General features: G+C 34.0%; 1 protein-coding gene across 1 annotated transcript in view; it reads right to left on the bottom strand.

Moving 5' to 3' along the window:
* LOC148956023 (uncharacterized) overlaps positions 1-16,899 on the bottom strand; it is a 51,932-nt gene extending 35,033 nt beyond the window's left edge. The window contains exons 1-2 of the mRNA XM_089093623.1: positions 16,732-16,899; positions 5,607-5,722 (exon numbers count right to left, since the gene is read on the bottom strand). Coding sequence (XP_088949749.1) covers positions 5,607-5,722; positions 16,732-16,899 — 284 coding nt within the window. The remainder of the gene's footprint in view (positions 1-5,606; positions 5,723-16,731) is intronic.
* Between the last annotated feature and the right edge of the window lie 685 nt (positions 16,900-17,584).

Below are 17,584 nucleotides of genomic sequence, written 5' to 3'. Positions count from 1 at the left end.
TCGAACTGGGTATTGCGTCCATAGTACAAAAAAAAGAAAAAAGAGTGGTGCTCAACTTTGGCATTATAAATACTTTTTACCTTATTGCCCAAAGATGGAGGATTATTATTACTGTTATTTGTGGGTTAAGAAAAGGTATTGCACCTAATAAGACCAGGGTCTAAGATCTTACTATAAATACTTGCTATTAATTAATTTTAATTTACTTTGTCTATTGGTTTCGTGTGACTCTTTATTAGATTCGATATCATTGTGTCATGGAAAGGGAAACTTCTGAAGTTATCCTCCTCTTCCAAGAAATTCAAAGATATTATTCGACTCAAAAGCACACTCCTTTTAGACACCAATCTTTTAGAACACATCAAATTAGATAGAATATACTACATTTGTCAAAAAATCTACCGTGTACTGAAATAAAATTATTTTATGGTTCTCCAAGAAAACACACATGCTTTGTCATACGAAAATTTAAATTACAGTCTCACTTAAATTAAATATTTTTTTATTTAAATTTTTATCCTTTGATTTCCATTTTACCCAAAATTAATATTCACCTGTACCGGAGGGCCGGGGGGGGGGACCTCACGAGAAGAATCACAGCTCTTTTGCCAAAAATGTACAAAAGGTTGTCTAAACGTTTACATTTGAAGAGCTAAATTTGTTGAATGTTTTCAAAATTTTTTGTTAGCATTTTGTGTTAAAATTTTCTATATTACACACATAATGAAATGTATTACAAAATGCAATGCATTATATTTCAATGCAATGCAATGCTTCAGCAATGCAAAAATGCCCTTCTTTTTGTGTTTTAGTGTCAAAAATATTTTAGTATAAAATAAATCTAAGTGGCTACTGATTAATTTGTAAAATTAAGCCTACATATAGGATGGGGAACTATCCTTTTTATCTATTTGATATGACTATTGTTCAAACTTATTTAATTTTAGAATCATATTTTTCAGGTATGAAGAAGACCTTTTTTTCTAAATTAATTAATAGAGGATAGCTATCATTCTCAGCTAGTTCAAATATTTAAATTATAGGTAACATAGCTGGCCTCGTTGAGGGAGGGGGGGGGGTGGGTTCAAATAGGGAAGAGAATTGAGGGAAAAGACTGTGGTGCTATAATTTTATTCTGAAATTATTTTGTCCCTTTAAATTTCGATGGATAAATTCCATCCTAATATATTTTGAATTAAATATTTTACTATTTTAAATATAAGTGGTCATTTAATGCCTAACAGAGATTTGTTTTATTATTTATCTAAATAGTTTTTTTTTTAATGAAATTGATAAATATTTAATCAAATTTTAGAATAAAAATTTTCACTTTTTAAATGCTAAATAAATAATATTTAATTAATTCTTTTTAAAATAGGTGCCGGGGTGGCTAGTGGGGGGGCATATTTTGAAAAAAAAAACTTTTTGTTTACAATTAAATTGAAAAATTGAACATAGCAAAAAGGTTCAACCTTGATTTTGAAAAAAAAACTTTTTTAATACTTAAACAGGTCCATGCTCTCCCGTTTACATTTACATGATTTGGTGGCCCTGGAGTCTAGTTATACAAAAGATTTTGGCTGATCAACATTCTTATTTAATTTTCAGGACCGGAGTACGGATTAACCCACTCAAATCAACAGACAGGTGATATTAGGCAGGATACCCTTTCTTCAGGATTTCCTTCCTATGCGATACAAGAAGAATTTTCTCAATATGAAGGGTGTTGGTGGCAACCCAATCAGGCGCAGATGTCATTCATCAAATAGTTTATGAAGAAACGGACGAGAGCGTGGTTGATATTATTACACTTGTTGCACCTGGTGGACGGACCTGTGAAACTGAACAAACAAGGTATCTTCTGATTCCTGAAAGATGGGGTAGTATGGGGGATAGGTTCTGGTCCGTTCAACGGGGCGGGGACGGGGGGCAACCAGGGCTTCCGCCCCAGGATCCTTGGGTGGTGGTGAAGGGGGGGGGGGTTTAAGCTGGGGGACTGCCCACTTGGATCAAATTTTTTATTTTAAATCAGCTTTTTGCTTATATTTGAGTCGGGAGTGGGGCGCTGCAATTGATTTTCCCCGGGCACAACCGGCACTAGGAACGGCTCTGCATACATTGCTCTGTCTGGGAAATTATTAGAGAGACAGGAAAGAAAGAAGGAAAACGGTGAATCCTAACAACAATAATTTAGATTTAGTAAATTACTTTAAATATGATAATCGGTACTCCTGTACTAAATCGGACTCTTTTATGTAGCGCATTGAAACCAGTCACGAAAAACCCGAGGCATCCACTCGACAATGTCAATGATAAAACTCTAAGGAAATAATTAGATTAATAATTTAATAAATAGAAAATTTTAAATCGAAATAATATAAAAAATATTAAATATCAGTAGTAAATAATAAATATTTTTTAATAAAAATAATAAATACAAAATCCGCTAAAATCGCCCGCCGAGAAAACCTTATGAGGCTGCTTAAAGAGGGTGGAAGGGAGTAAAAAAATAGATTTTTCCATATTTGACAGTTAGGAAGCTTTCTTTACGCTAAAATACTCAGAAAAAATTGCTGTACAACATATCCAAAATCTGCTAAAAATGCCCGTCGGATGGCGCTATAAATTAGTAAAAATTATTTACTTGTACTTGTGTTTACTCTGGGATTTACTCTGGTATTTCCAGCCGAATGAGCCCCTCCGAAGTTCATACGACCACCCCTTCCATAAAAAATGCCCCTGGGGAAAAAATAATACTTTAAAATTTTATGGCTGTTAAGGTCCGAAGCAAACTTGGCCTTTTTTGCCGATTGGATTTGTACGGCCACCGCCGTACCAGTATAGGGGAATAGAATGGTATTGTGACATATTCGGCGGTAAAGTAAACACATTCGGCGGTAAAGTAAATAATCTGTTGATTTATACCGGCGGTTTTTATAAATAATCTAAAAAATTTAATTAAATTTAGTATATTTAAACAAACAGTAAATTGTCAACTTCTCGATTAATTTGGCAGCTAAAAGAAAGACAAATATCACGCGATTTGCCTTTTAACGTACCTCCCCAATATACTAATCATTACCTTCGCAAATTCAATTTTGTGCGCTTAAAGGGCCTTTAAGTGGCACCTTGTTCATTATTTTTTGCATGTAGAATCAAAACTAAAGCATACCATCCAATTCTAGAGCCAATGCTAGTTTTAAATCTAGCAGTCATCTATTGCCCTTGCAGATTCACTATGATTTTTTCCGTTATAACAATTTATAAATCTTATAATTCCGCCATATTCAAAGTTGTAAATGGGTTTTCAAGCTCAAATGATACAAACTACATGCTTCTTTCAAACGACGGAATTGAATTAAAAAAAAGGTGAAATTTGTGAAAAATAAATTAATTTTAAAAAGTTGGCTATTAAAAAACTATAAGTAAAATTCAAATTTTAAATTTTGATGATATATTTTTATCATAATTCTATTAGATTAAAAACAAGGAACAATATGTTAATTTGAGGGTCTTGTGAAGGTCATATGTAGTATCGAATGATTAGGTATAAGAAGGAGTATATGTAAATATTCACAGGGAAGGGCTATCTCCTGCACCGTGGACACTTCCAATTGTTCTATTTGTAAGTTACCCCATGTCTATCAAAACATGGAAATGTAACAGAAGCTGGACGTGTTAGAAAGTATTAGAAGGAGATTCACAGTATATTATGTAGATCGTATTCAATCCAAAAGTAATAATATATTTGCATATGCGTCGTTGGAGCAAAGTATCAAAATTTGGAAACTGGGGTCATCTACTTCAAACTTCACATTTGAAAGTCATGTGGATGGCTATTACAACGATGCCGAGAAACCCTATTTGATCTGTGGTGCTGATGATTGCTCGGTTTATATTTGGAACTACCAAGGTCGATGTTACGTCCAAAGTTTACAAAGAATATAACAGCTGTCGCTTTTTTTTACGAAAAAAAGAGAACACATTTTTGCTACCCACCCAAAAAAAATTATTTTCCTTGTTGTTCAAGACAGGATTTGATAACATCATTTTTTAGGGGTTTCAGGGGTTTCATCATTTTTTAAGGGTTTCAGGCCATTTCTCGAACTTCCCATAAATTTGTTTTCAAAATAACATTTTACTATTATGTCTAATCGAGATAGCAGTAACTAATTCTGAATTACTTACGAACGGCAATTTTTTTAATTAGCCATTTTTTTCTTAAAACGCTTTTTTTTTGGTTACCATGGGCCGTGGTCGTTCCTCTATGAGGTTTCAGCTACCGCTCCAACAATGATTGTTGTCATCGTACTCTTCATATTTAAAATCGATTTGAGCAGATCAGACAACACAGGTTTCGTATTTTCGACGTAACACCTTTAATTAGGTGTTTTTGTTGGCGTTGGTTAATGGGGATAAAATCATTTATCCCTATTTGAAAGTTTATTTGTACAAGTTTCGTAAAACAAGAATGTTCCCTCTTCCCACAGGATATTATGACACATCCTTAGGTATGCCCCTTAGTTTTTTTTTTCTTTTCGATTTGCTTTCGCGTTTTTGGTGCTTGCATATGTGGAAATGGTTTTACGTCACCATAATTTATTTGTGTATACCTGGGTTTAGAAGCACATCCAGGATTTTTGTTTGGGGGAGGGGGTTACTAATTTTTTTTTATTTAGGGGGGGGGCATTACATAAAAAACCTCAAAAAACGCATACAAAATTTTTTTTTGTCCATTTTTGTTACGTTTTTACGAGTCTAACACATTTCGGGGGGGGGGGGGGTTCAAACCAGGTAACGGGAGTGCGGGGGTGTCAAATTTAAAACGGGGTCTTGGTTTTAATAAAACATGGCGCTGAAATTATTGAAGGTATGTACCAGCCAGTAGGAGGAACTTTAGTTTAGCATGAACTAAACATTGTTTTAATTGGTCAAATCCAGTTCTATATACCAATGTAAAGTGCATGCACTAGAAAATTAAAACATACATCTTCAATTGGAAAGAGGTTAAGTTAGGAAAATGAAGCTTTGAGGGATGAGTCTACAGGCAAAATTCTGTCCTCAGAAGGTATTTTGCAGTGCCTACCTCCACTCCTTCTCCCTCTAGCGGTTCCTGAAATTTGCCTACAGGACAGGTCTATACCTATTAAAATTTTTACAAATCAACATTTTACCTTAATTTTCAGTTAACAGTTTCTTTTTCTTTGGCTTTAGTTTTGAGAATGTAATTCACTTTTTTAAGTAGAATTTTAAGCAATATCAATGTTTTTTTTTTATTTAGGAAATATGTTTGCATAACTTTAAAACCTTATAGCCTAAACTGGAATTGAGCAAAGTTGTGAAGCTGAAAAAAATTTTGTAATATATATATATATATATATATATATATATATATATATATATATATATATATATATATATAACTCCCCACGAAAAAGAAAGTTACCGAGCGAGATTTTAATGGTGTCTGCCTCATTACACTTACTCCCATTTTCTTTATGACTTTATACAAGCTTTTCAAATTTGAAATGAATTATAGACGAAAACACAGACGGGATGGAAGATACATACACAGAAAGGAGAGAAGAGATATATTAACAGCGTACCTCCCTTTTCGTGACATCGTCTCATAAGGGCCATGAGGGGATTCGTCCCCTCTGCGAATTAAATTTATCGCAACAAGTTTTTCTTTTACGACGTGGTAGAAATTTTGCAATTCAATCTAAAATGAAGAATTAACAATAATTTGAGCATAGAAAAACATTAGTCCAAATTGTATATACACATAGATAGATATATGGATTTTTATCTCATACAAATATAAGCAAATACAAATAATTAAATAAAGCCATCACGGAGCTAAGCTCCAAAAGAAGGCTATCAGTTATAACATTAAATTCAAATACACCAAAAATAAAGATAAAAAAGATAAATAAAAAAAATGCCATAGCATATAGAAGCAGAAGGACAAAGGAGGCTACCCCAACATAGTAAATTCCAAAAATAATACTAAAAAAACAAATTATCAAGTAGAATCACTCTGTCATCAAAGGTTAATAATATATTCAACTAATTTAGTCTTTATAAATGATCAGCTATTAAGAATTTTAAATTTAGTATATGATTTAAGCCTATTTGTTATAGAATGGTTCTTTATCTTATATATATATATATATATATATATATATATATATATATATATATATATATATATATATATATATATATATATATATATATATATATATATATATATATATATATATATGCCCTAATCAAAAGCACAGAAAATTCCAGTTTTAAATCCTATTAATGCAAGAACTGAGTGCTATAGAAAGAGCTTCGTGCTGGAATTTGTTGGAATAATAAATAAATGAAAAATGCTAATGTATCAGGTCAGTTGGGTTTTTTTTCTACTATGTCCTTAATTTTATTCATTTATTTAGATTACTTACATTCATTTATTTTACTTAGATACTTATGTTTGTGTATTTATGTACTCATTTTTATTCATTTTATTCATTGTGCTCATTTTATTTGACAGGCCAGTTGGGTTAATTGCTGTAGGCTATGTTTTAACATTGCACTTATATTTTTTGCTTTTTTATATATACACATATTTATACAATGTAGGTTAGCTGACAGAGAGCAACAAGTTTGGCAGTTTTTATGCTGTGAGAGTTTGCTTGGTAATAAAGTACACTAGATCTATTCAGGAAGGTTTTACTTTTACAGAAAAAATCTTCCAATCATTTAAGGTGTCATAAATTTATTTTCAGTTTCCAATCTAAGTATGTGTAAACATACATACTACTATTACTACTAACAACTCGCCACAGCACCAAGCCGCCTGAGGCCAACACAGCTATGCATACTCCTCCTCCATCCCAATCTATTCAAAGCCTCCCTTTTTACACACTCCCAGAAAGTTCCCATTTCCTCTAAATCTTTCTTTATGATAGCCTCCTACCCCAGTCAAGGACGACCTGCTTTCCATTTAGCCCTAGACAGTTGGCCAAAAAGAACAATCTTTGGCAATCTGTCATCCTTCATCTGCACAAGGTGCCTTAGCCACCTCAACCTTTCTTTCATTATAGTCCTAGAGAGTAGTATTGAACCACATTTTTTGCACAGCCTATTGTTTGAAATACCGTCAGTCAGCCAGGTACCCAGAACAATCTGTAAACAATTTCTCTGGAAAACATCTAGCAAATCTTCTTCTGCTTTTTGAAGCACCCATGCTTCAGAGCCATATTTAACCACTGTCATCATTCTAGCTTCTAATATTCTTTCTTCTTCTATTTAACAGCAGGCGGGCTTTTCAGTAACACTATTTAGCCCTTTTCCTTTTGCTTCACTCTGTGGGCTACAGAGCTACTGGCTTGATTGCCTCAGATTTATTAGATATATTCAGATATCATTCAGCAGATCTTTCGACTCTAGGAGTTCAAATATAAGATGATAGATGTCGATTTCTATACTCTGTGTGCAGGTATAGTTGGCTAGGCTCTTGGCTGATAGTGGGATTTTGTGGTGTTTGAAGTATTTTAACAGTTTAGAAAGCAAGGTATGTTGTGCAGACGTCAGCATATTACATTCAAATAGGCAATGGTCAATTGTTTCATTATTCATATTACAATGCCTGCAAAGAGGGGACAGGGGAATTGAACCACTTGAATTAGAAAGCTTATATGAGAATGCAAGGAAATTTAGTCCATTTGTTCCAGAACGAATTCTATGATAAATTTTAGAAAGATACTTATTGGGAAAGGGGGAAAGGATAGGATTAATCTTATTAAAATTAATATCTGATAGCCTCCATCGGTAAATATCTCTAATTGGGATTGGTCTCCCACTTGGCTGGTCAATATTTATAGCATTTTTTGCTATTTCATCAACCTGATGATTACCACTTATGCCAGAGTGGCTAGGAATGTACTGAAAGTAAGTTTTTATGCCACTTGAAGCAAGATTATCAATAATACTGAGACAATGATAAGTGTCAATGTCCAACTTATATTGAGGAGCTGAGGCCAGCAACTCAAGGCTTGATAAAGAGTCGGAATAAATGATAATATTATTCGAATTTTCAATCAAAGATTGGTTTTGCTTAAGGTGTTCTAATGCCATGATTATGGCATTTAACTCAGCAGACATTATAGATAAATTATTATATAATCTCTCACCCATTGCAATGTTCAGGTGAGGAAGGAAAACACCACTTGCAACCTTCTCATTAATTTTTGACCCATCAACAAATATTTGGAAGTGATTTTTATAGGTAATTGTATTAAGTTCTGCAAATTTTTTCTGGACAAAAGCAATGGGGGTTAAATCTTTATTCCATTTTGAAAATTCAGTATTTATTATGGGAAATGACCCATTCCATGGAGGGGATTGGGGGAAAGTAGGTGCAATAGACTTTGCTGGTACAGGGAACTTCTTTTGAATATTGGCATACTCATCTGCAATACCTCTATACATGGCTGGATTTCTTAACCAATTATGTAATGTGTGTGAGCTATTTGATTCAATTTTTGTAAGATGTTTTATCAAGAGAAAGCTACGTCTCTCCCTTATTGTTGTTAATCCACTCTCCATAAGCAGAGACTTGGTGCTTGTGGGTTTCCTAAGACCAAATATGAGACGTATTATATCATTTTGTGTTGTTTCAATTTTTTGCATCTGGGTCTTTGCACATGCACCATAGACAATGAGCCCATAGTCAATATGGGGTCTTATATGTGATTTATAAAACTGGAGTAAGGTTTTCTCCTTACAACCCCAGGGTGTGGAAAGAAGTCTTTTTAGTATATTTGCTTTTCTATAACATTTTTTTATTGTGTTTGAAATGTGGAGGTGGAAATTAAGTTTTTGGTCAAGCATGAGACCAAGGTAATTAATATTATTATCTTCTGGAATAGTTGTTTTATTTAGAGTTAGTTTTGCATTAACATGGTTTCGCTTCCTGTGAAATTGGATTATTTTTGACTTGGTGGGTGCAATGGGTAAATCTGAATGTTGAGAGAATTTTTCAAACTGGAAAAGTGACTTTTGCAGATTTGACTGTGCTATCTGAAAGGTGTTGCCAGATGACCATAGCACCAGATCATCAGCATATTGTAGATTCGTGTGGGGTAGGTTCATGTCCCAGAGATATAGGGCAAATAGGAGGCAACTGAGGACTGCTCCCTGAGGTAGGCCTTTGGACATTGTCTTTTGGGGTGAAGAGGCTGAACCAACACAAACAATGAAATTTCGCACTTCTATGAAGGATTTAATAAAGGATACTAGCTTGGGAGGTACTCCAAGGCTTGCAAGTTTATTTAAAAGGATTTGGTGGTTCACATTGTCATATGCTCCTTCAAAATCAAGGAAAGCTGCCACTAGGATATTATTTTTTGAGAAAGATTCATTTATTGCATTTGTTAGCAAAATGAAAGCATCTGTTGAGGAGTGGTATTTCCTGAATCCAGTTTGAGTGTGTGGGATCATTTTATTTTTCTCAACCATTCAGAGGAGTCTGTGATAAATCATTTTCTCCATTATTTTCCCCATCACAGGTGTAATCATTATGGGCCTATAAGACTCAGGGTTATCTTTTGGTTTATTTTTCTTTAGGATTGGTAGGAGGGACGAACATTTCCATATATTGGGGAACCTAGAGGATGCCCAAGCGTGATTATAACAATTTAGCAGTTCTTGTTTGTATGAAGGTGTGAGATTCTTTATCCATGTAGGGTGTATATTGTCATAGCTGCTGCTAGTTTTGGACCTAATATGATGTATTGCATTATTCAATTCCTGGATTGAAAATGGATTAGTTATGTACTCGGATCCTGGGCGTGGTTGGTAACTAGGGTTCATAGGAATTGTGGACAGATTGCTTTGATTGTTTGACGTTAGCTTATTAACAAAAAGAGTTGCAAATAGGTTAGCCTTTTCAATATCATTATCATAATGGGTATTATTATGTATAAGCTCATACAGGAGTGGGTTGGGAGAAGTCTTTTTCCCATATATGTGGCTTATGACTTTATGTATAATTGGCTCATGCATTTCTCTGGAGAGATTATTTGCAAAATTATTCCAGTATTTATATTTAGCATCTATTATAGTCCTTTTTAGATTAGATTCTGCTTGTAATTTTTTTAAATATGTAGTAGGTGTTGGTTTTTTTATGAATTCTGTCCTAGCTGCCTTTTTTATCTTCCATTTATTTAGGCACTCATTTGTCCACCATGCTTTAGGAATTTGTTTAGGGAATGTTTTCTTAGGTGTTGTCCTGGGGATAGCATGATTAGCTGTATTTATTAGTAAAGATGTCAAGGCTTCAGCATGTGTGTCAACTGTTGTGTTAGAAATGCATGAACTTTGGGTGAAACTTGTAATTTCATCATTTAGCTTATTTTGGAAAATAGACCAATTTGCTTTAGTGTTGATATATTTGGAGGTATGAGAAGAAGTTTCAGCAGGTTCATTTAGGGAGCAAACTATAGCAAAGTGGTCTGTACACAGACTATCAATTTTATTTATGTAAATTTTGTTCAAAAAATTTAAAGACACAATTTGTAGGTCAATTGTGGAGAATTGGGCACTTTTGGGGTTAAAATATGTATTAAGGTTTGGAGGGGTAGCAACAGCTAATTCATTATTATTTGAAATCATATGCTCAATAAATTTACCAGCTTTATTTGCTGGTTTATTCCCCCACAAAAGGCTGTGGGCATTGAAATCACCACAAATAATGATGTTTTTTTATCATATTAGAATTATTTATATAATTAAAGAAATCCTTGGCATCTGAAGTTTGGCCATTAGGGTTATAAAAGCTTATTATGTAGGTTTTTAAATTATTCAGCCAAACACTTATACCAATTACATCAACATCATTTTCAAAATCTGGAAAATTGATGCCACAAAATTTTATATTATTATTAACTAATAAAGCTACACCACCTCCTTTTCTCTCTGAAGATCTATCCTTTCTCAGGATATTCTAATCTTGGTTTGCAGACTTATCTTCCTATTCTTCCAAACTTTTTTTAACAGTGAAAAAACACCCTGAGTCTTGCCTATTCTACTTTTAACACATTCACTGCTCCCACCATCTTTACTAATAATACTACCAAGGTAAGTGAAGCTGCCCACCTGATTAATCTTTTTGTTACCCAATATCACCTTTTCATCTTCACTTATTCCTAGCCTTAGTGACTTAGTCTTCCTAACATTAATACAACCAACCCTGCTTAAATTCTTAACATTGATAGATGATCCCAATCGAGAATCCGTCAAATGTACTTCTCAAGAAGAGTCATAAACCATTGGAATCAATTGAAGGACTCAACTGTCAGCGCTCCTTCCATCCAGTCATTTAAATGCCACCTTGACAAGGAGTGGGAGAAGAAGCAGTGGAGGTTCAATTGGTAACCATCACATCAAGAGCAATACAGGTCCACAGGATCTTAAAGCTCTCAAATGGATTAAGGTGATTAAGGTAAGGTAAGGTGATAGAACACAACCCTGTTTAACTCCTGATTTAATACAAAATCAGCTGCTAACCTCATTTTCTACCTTAACCAAAGCAGTATTACTCTTGTACATAGCACTAATCACTTTAATGTATTTGTCTGGTATACCATACAAGGATAAAACCTATAATAAAGCTTTTTTGACAGCTTGCTCATAATCTATAAAACTTAGGACCAAATGTACTTGAAAACTCAGGGACTTCTCAATTATGAACCTAACAGTGAAAATTTGGTCAACACATCTTCTACCTTTTCTAAAACTGCACTGTTCATCTCTTCATCAGCATCTCTCAGTCTAAAAAGTATCATATTACTACGTAATTTGCTACCCACAGAGACCAGACTAAAACCTCAATAATTACCACACTCACTTTTATCACCTTTCTTATTAAGTGGCTTAATTAAGGTTTTTCTAAAATTTCTAGATACTTCCCCTTTTTCAAAAATCATATTCATAATCTTCAGTAACTTATTTCTAACCACAAATACACCATATTTAAGAAACTCATTTGCCACCCTATCAGTAACTGGAGCCTTATTATTTTTTAATCCTTTTAGTACTGTTGCTAATTCTTCCTCACAAAACAAATCTTCCTTCACATCCAAGGTATCACAAACTTGTTCATTTCCCTCTATATCTTTTCTTGCAACTCTATCTTGGTTATTCCTCATTGCTAATTGTGGCCCCATTCCTATCTTTAACTGGGCCAAGTCGAGATTGACTACTCCCTCTCAATTTATTAACATGCCAGTACATTATTTTACTATTATGCCATCTAGCTTCATCTTCCAGATCATCAGCAATTTTATCCATGGCCTCCACTTCATAACTCCTTAGTTCATATTTTAATGTTTTCCCACTTTCTTTGCATTCCTTTTGTTTTCGTATGATCTATCACTCAGATAATTCTTGTACAAGTCCTTTCCTCTTTTCTATTAAACATAAAGCTTTTTCACTAATTTTTTTAGCAGCAGTCCTAGCTTTCTTCCCTAAGGCACTTCAGCAACTTCACAAATTATTTTTCTAAAATTATTCCAACCATCTTCCCCATTATCTTTGGTTCTGAAGTATGGGCATTACAATAAGTGAATGAAGATTTGCTAGATGTTTTCCAGAGAAATTGCAAAAGGATTGTTCAAGATAGCTGGGTGAGCATTTTCAAGAGGCATAATGAGAGAAAGGTTGATGTGGCTAGGACAAGTTCTGCAGATGAAAGATGGCAAATTGCCAAACATTGTCATTTCTAGCCAATAGTATAGGGCTAAACAGAAATCATGTTATCTGTAGTTGGGATGGTAGGATATCATACAAAAGATTTAAACAAAATGGGAACTTCCTGCGAGAGTGTAAAGAGGGGTCTTTTGAATAGATTGGGATGGAGGTAGAGTGTGCATAGCTGTATTTGCCTCAGGCCCCTTGGTGCTGTGGTGAGTTGCTAGTACTAGTATTTTTTTTCTAAAACTTATGGGGGCTGACCTCTGGCCCTGCTTGCCCCCTCCCCCCCCCGCCAAAAAAAAAATTAATAATATTTTATTTTAAAACTTATGGGAGCCAACCCCTGGCCTTCCTTGGTCTGACTCCTCTTCCCCTCATAAAAAAATTATTAACATTGTTTTATTATGAAAGGTGACCCCTTGTTTTCCATGCACTGAGACCTCCCCCCCCCCCGAGTTTTTTCTTAACAATTTCAACTTATAGGAGCTTATGGAACCTAACCACTGGCCTTCCATGGCCTGAACCTTGCACCATATATATATATATAACCTTCCACCATATATATATATATATATATATATATATATATATATATATATATATATATATATATATATATATATATATATATATATATATATATATAAATATACATATACATATATAATATATATATATATATATATATATATATATATATATATATATATATATACATATATATATATATATATATATATATATATATATATATATATATAATATATATATATACATATATATATATATATATATATATATATATATATATATATATATATATATATATATATATATATATATATATATATATATATATATATATATATATATATATATATATATATATATATAAATATATAATATATATAAATATATATATATAAGATGTTACTTGGACAATTGTTTCCTTGGCGTTTGGTTATTAATATCTTTTGGAGTTCGACCAGTAGAATTGTTTCCAGGGCAAGGAACATTAATGACTTGGATCTATTCCTGGAGAATTGTTGACAGTATCTGTCAGATATTATTAAACTTTGCCCGGAAACAATTTGATTAATGACTGACAGCACAGGTGTTCCAAATTCCCAATCGCTTTGATTAACCACGTGTTCTCCCTAATGACTCTATGCCCATATTTGGAGCCCCCCTCGGAGTATAAGATAGCTTTCTACTGACGGCTACAGGGTTGCAACCCGGCGAGAGTGAAAAATCACTAAATTTTAGTGATTTTTTGGTTTATTTAGTGATTTTCTTCAATAACCTATTGATTTATGCGCTAATTTAGTGATTTTTTATTTAGGCAATATAAAAAATCACTAGAAAAAGTGATAAATTACCAGGGCTAGCACCCCTGGACGGCTAAAAAGGAATAAAAAGATGTAATTAATAGAAGGGCGCAGGAATTAATAGAAGGGACCCGGCTGTAGAAATTTCAAGCTCCTATATAGCGTTTTTTATAATCTTTTATTTTTTTTTTGCCAGAAAAAAGATAACATATTCATGTTTTTCTTTATTTTTTTCATAGACAATAGTATCGAAAAAATAGTATTATAAGATTTGTAGAGAGTGAATTAAAAATTAAATTAAAAGTTAAAGTGCCATTCTTAAGTGACCAAAAAGATTGGAGGGCAACTAGCCCCCCTCAGAGGGATAGTTGCTTGAAAAATGGCCATGGGAGGGGACCACTACCACGCCCGTTTTTCCCCAAAGTCGTCCAATCAAAATTTTGAGATAGTCATTTTTTTTCAGCATAGTTGAACTATACCCTTAGGGGTGAAATGACCTCCCCCTCCTCACAGCCAGTGGGGAGAAGCCTGTAAGTTATGAAATTTACCTCTTGTTTACATATAGTATTTTTATAGGGACGTCGACAGACTTTTTTGGAGGGAGAATTTTGTGCTTGGGACGGATTTCCATGGAGAGAGTTTCCATGGGGAGGTAAATTTATGGAGGCTTTCAAGGATAAATTTAACAGTGGGGAGATTTGACCGATTTTCTATAGGGAATTCTTTTTATTTGTCTTGCTTTCTCTTTGTCAACTCAATTTCGCACGTGACAATTTTTCCGAAGGAAGTGTCCGGGGGCTATTTTCAGCGTATTTGGATTTCCAGGGAAAAATTTCCACGGAAGGGGGATTTCTGGAGCGGTCCGAAAAACGATTAGAAATCAAAGTCTCTTTCAAATGAAAGTATGGTTAGGAGAATTTCTCATGCTGAATTGTCCACAAGAAATTTTACGAGGGGGAAGGGGCTGTATTTTACATGGGAGTAAATTTCCACAGAGGAGTTTCTGGTGAAGAGACAGAATTTTTCATGGAAAGTGAGCCAGATTTATCTGCATTATTTGAAAAACGATCAGAATTATTTTTTTAACGAGTTTTTTTCAACTGAAAGTAAAGAGCAACATTAAAACTCAAAACGAACACATATTATTCTGTATATGAAGGGGTTGCTCCTCTCCTCTTGTTATTTACCCTAAAGTTTAACTGTTTGTTCCCATTTTTAAGAACGTCTCCTGAAATTTCATTTGAAAGAGACTTTAATCTTTCCAGTAGAATAAGAAGCCTTTTTAAAAAATACTAAGAACTTAAGTGTAAAGAGCAAGACATTGCGGAGAGGAAAAACCCCTTCATAAAAAGAATAATTTCTGCTCATTTGGAGTTTTAATGCTGCTCCTTACTTTCAGTTGAAAAATCTTGTTTTGAAAATTTAATTTATCTGAAGGCTCAATGAGAGCTGAGATTTTTCGGCATTAAAATACGCCCTTTCAGGTATCTCACTCCCTCCTTAGCTATAAAACAATCAGAAAAACCCATAGAAGAAATTTATATGGCTTTTAAAGTTTTGTAAAATGTCCACTGCTTACAGATTGTATTTGTTACAGTTTCGACAGGGGTGTTTGCTGCAAGGGGGGGGGGAGATTGTCTGGGGGAATTTTCGATGGAGAGAAAACTTTTGGGAATAATTTACTATATGTGGTGATTTTACGGCAAGATTTGTCCGTGGAAAAATATGGGTAACGTCCACAAGGCTACTGGAAGGTGACACCTCCGTTCTTATTGCAAAAAAATGTTTTTGGCGTTTATTTGAATCCTTTATCGGTTTAAAATAATTTACTTAACGATGCAGTGGTCTATTATTAATTGGGGGTTGTAGATTGTTGGGTAGGGAGAAGATTAAGATACCAAAAGGATTAACTTTCAGTGGGCTAATTTCCTATGCCTCAAATGAAAGCTAAACGAGTTTTCGGACTTCTTGTCTAATTCTTCTTAGTTTCCACGTACACTTTCAGTTTACGCCTTTATTATAGATCCTGGGACGGTGGGGGGGGGGGGGAGGAGTGGGTAGTAATGTCCTAGTAGTGATCATTTAAAAAGGCTCTTCAACTTTAAATTTTCGGTCGAATGAGCCCTCCCATTAGACTCTCAGGTTCTTAGGGATCTTCTAAGACCCTTGGTTGGGTGTGATTGTTTGAACTGGATAAGTGGGAATATATACAACCCTTTATACCTTAAAAATACAAACAAACACCAAAATATATAAGCAAAACGAACCTAAAAGTTGGTAGAAGTTTCCCAAACATCGTAACTTAAACCAAAATTGAATCCTTTTCGCTTTTCTCCTTTGTTTGCTTAATGAGATTCACTGTATCTACTGGTTAAGAGCTCCCGGTGTGAAAAATTTGATCTAGAGGAGTCATGACTTTAAAAAAACTCATTTCCCCCCCCCCCCAGTCTTCTTAATATTTTTCATAAATCGTCGGTGGACTAAAATCAGAAACTGCTGAAGGTTGAAACCCCTGAGCTTAATCAGGGGTTGAAACCCCTGAGCACGAATCAAGGATTCGTGATTTTCGTGCATTAAAAGCTATACATCACGACAGAAAAATATCAGAAATTTCTACCGACCAGGGTGTTACAATCTCCAAATAAAAACACCATACCGTCTGTTTGTTCATGTAGCTGTAATTAAAATTCATCTGAGTCAGGTCAGTCGGTTCAGTTGGATTCCCGTCAGTCGGTTCTACAAAGGCTCTAATCCTCATGTAAGGGGCTAACGTAAAGCTTGGCTTGGGCCCGGGTTGGCCTGAAATCCTAAAATTGTTAGGCATTTCTTATTCAATTTAACAAGTAAATTCTCTTTTTATGACCCCCCCCCCTCATAAAATACATATTGCATGCGCTATTTTCTTCTATATTTTCTTTGCTATGCTATTGAGCTCGAGGGAAAAAGAATTATTATTTATAAATCTTATTTCGTTTCTATATTACGTCTACCATTGCAACTTTTGCCAAAAACGCTAACCCCGTGTTCATTTCGCTAAACCAAATTTTTGTCCTATTATAGATAAGGCTTGTGTACTATCTGCTGGTATATTGCATAAATTAAAGTATTTTTGTTTGTTAGCTTATTTGTGAAATTTATCGTTTTACTAGTAAAATGCTCATACAGCTGTCCACTGCTTCTCATTGAAATCAGGTAAAACATTACTTCGTCTACTTAAGTGCGTGTCGTTAATGTTTCTATCTTTACAACCCCTACCCTCCAACCCAAAACTTCAACAATTTCAACCTCCAAATACAAAGAGTGATGTCTAAAATTGAAATTAGTAGAATTATTAAAAAAAAAAAAATAACAGTTGCAAATAGTAATAACAATGACATTTGCAAGAAAAAGAAAAAAGCAAAAGATTTGAAGAAATTTGCAACAAAATACAAGAAGAGTAACGTCTTAACTCGAAAGGAGTAGAGACTACAAAAATAAACAACCGTGTAGGTAAGACACCTCTGGGAAAT

This window comes from Artemia sp. Qi Xiang Cuo, chromosome 1, assembly GCF_049724085.1.
Source record: "Artemia sp. Qi Xiang Cuo chromosome 1, ASM4972408v1, whole genome shotgun sequence".
Lineage (NCBI taxonomy): Eukaryota > Metazoa > Arthropoda > Branchiopoda > Anostraca > Artemiidae > Artemia > Artemia sp. Qi Xiang Cuo.
This window is presented reverse-complemented; position numbering and strand designations above follow the sequence as displayed.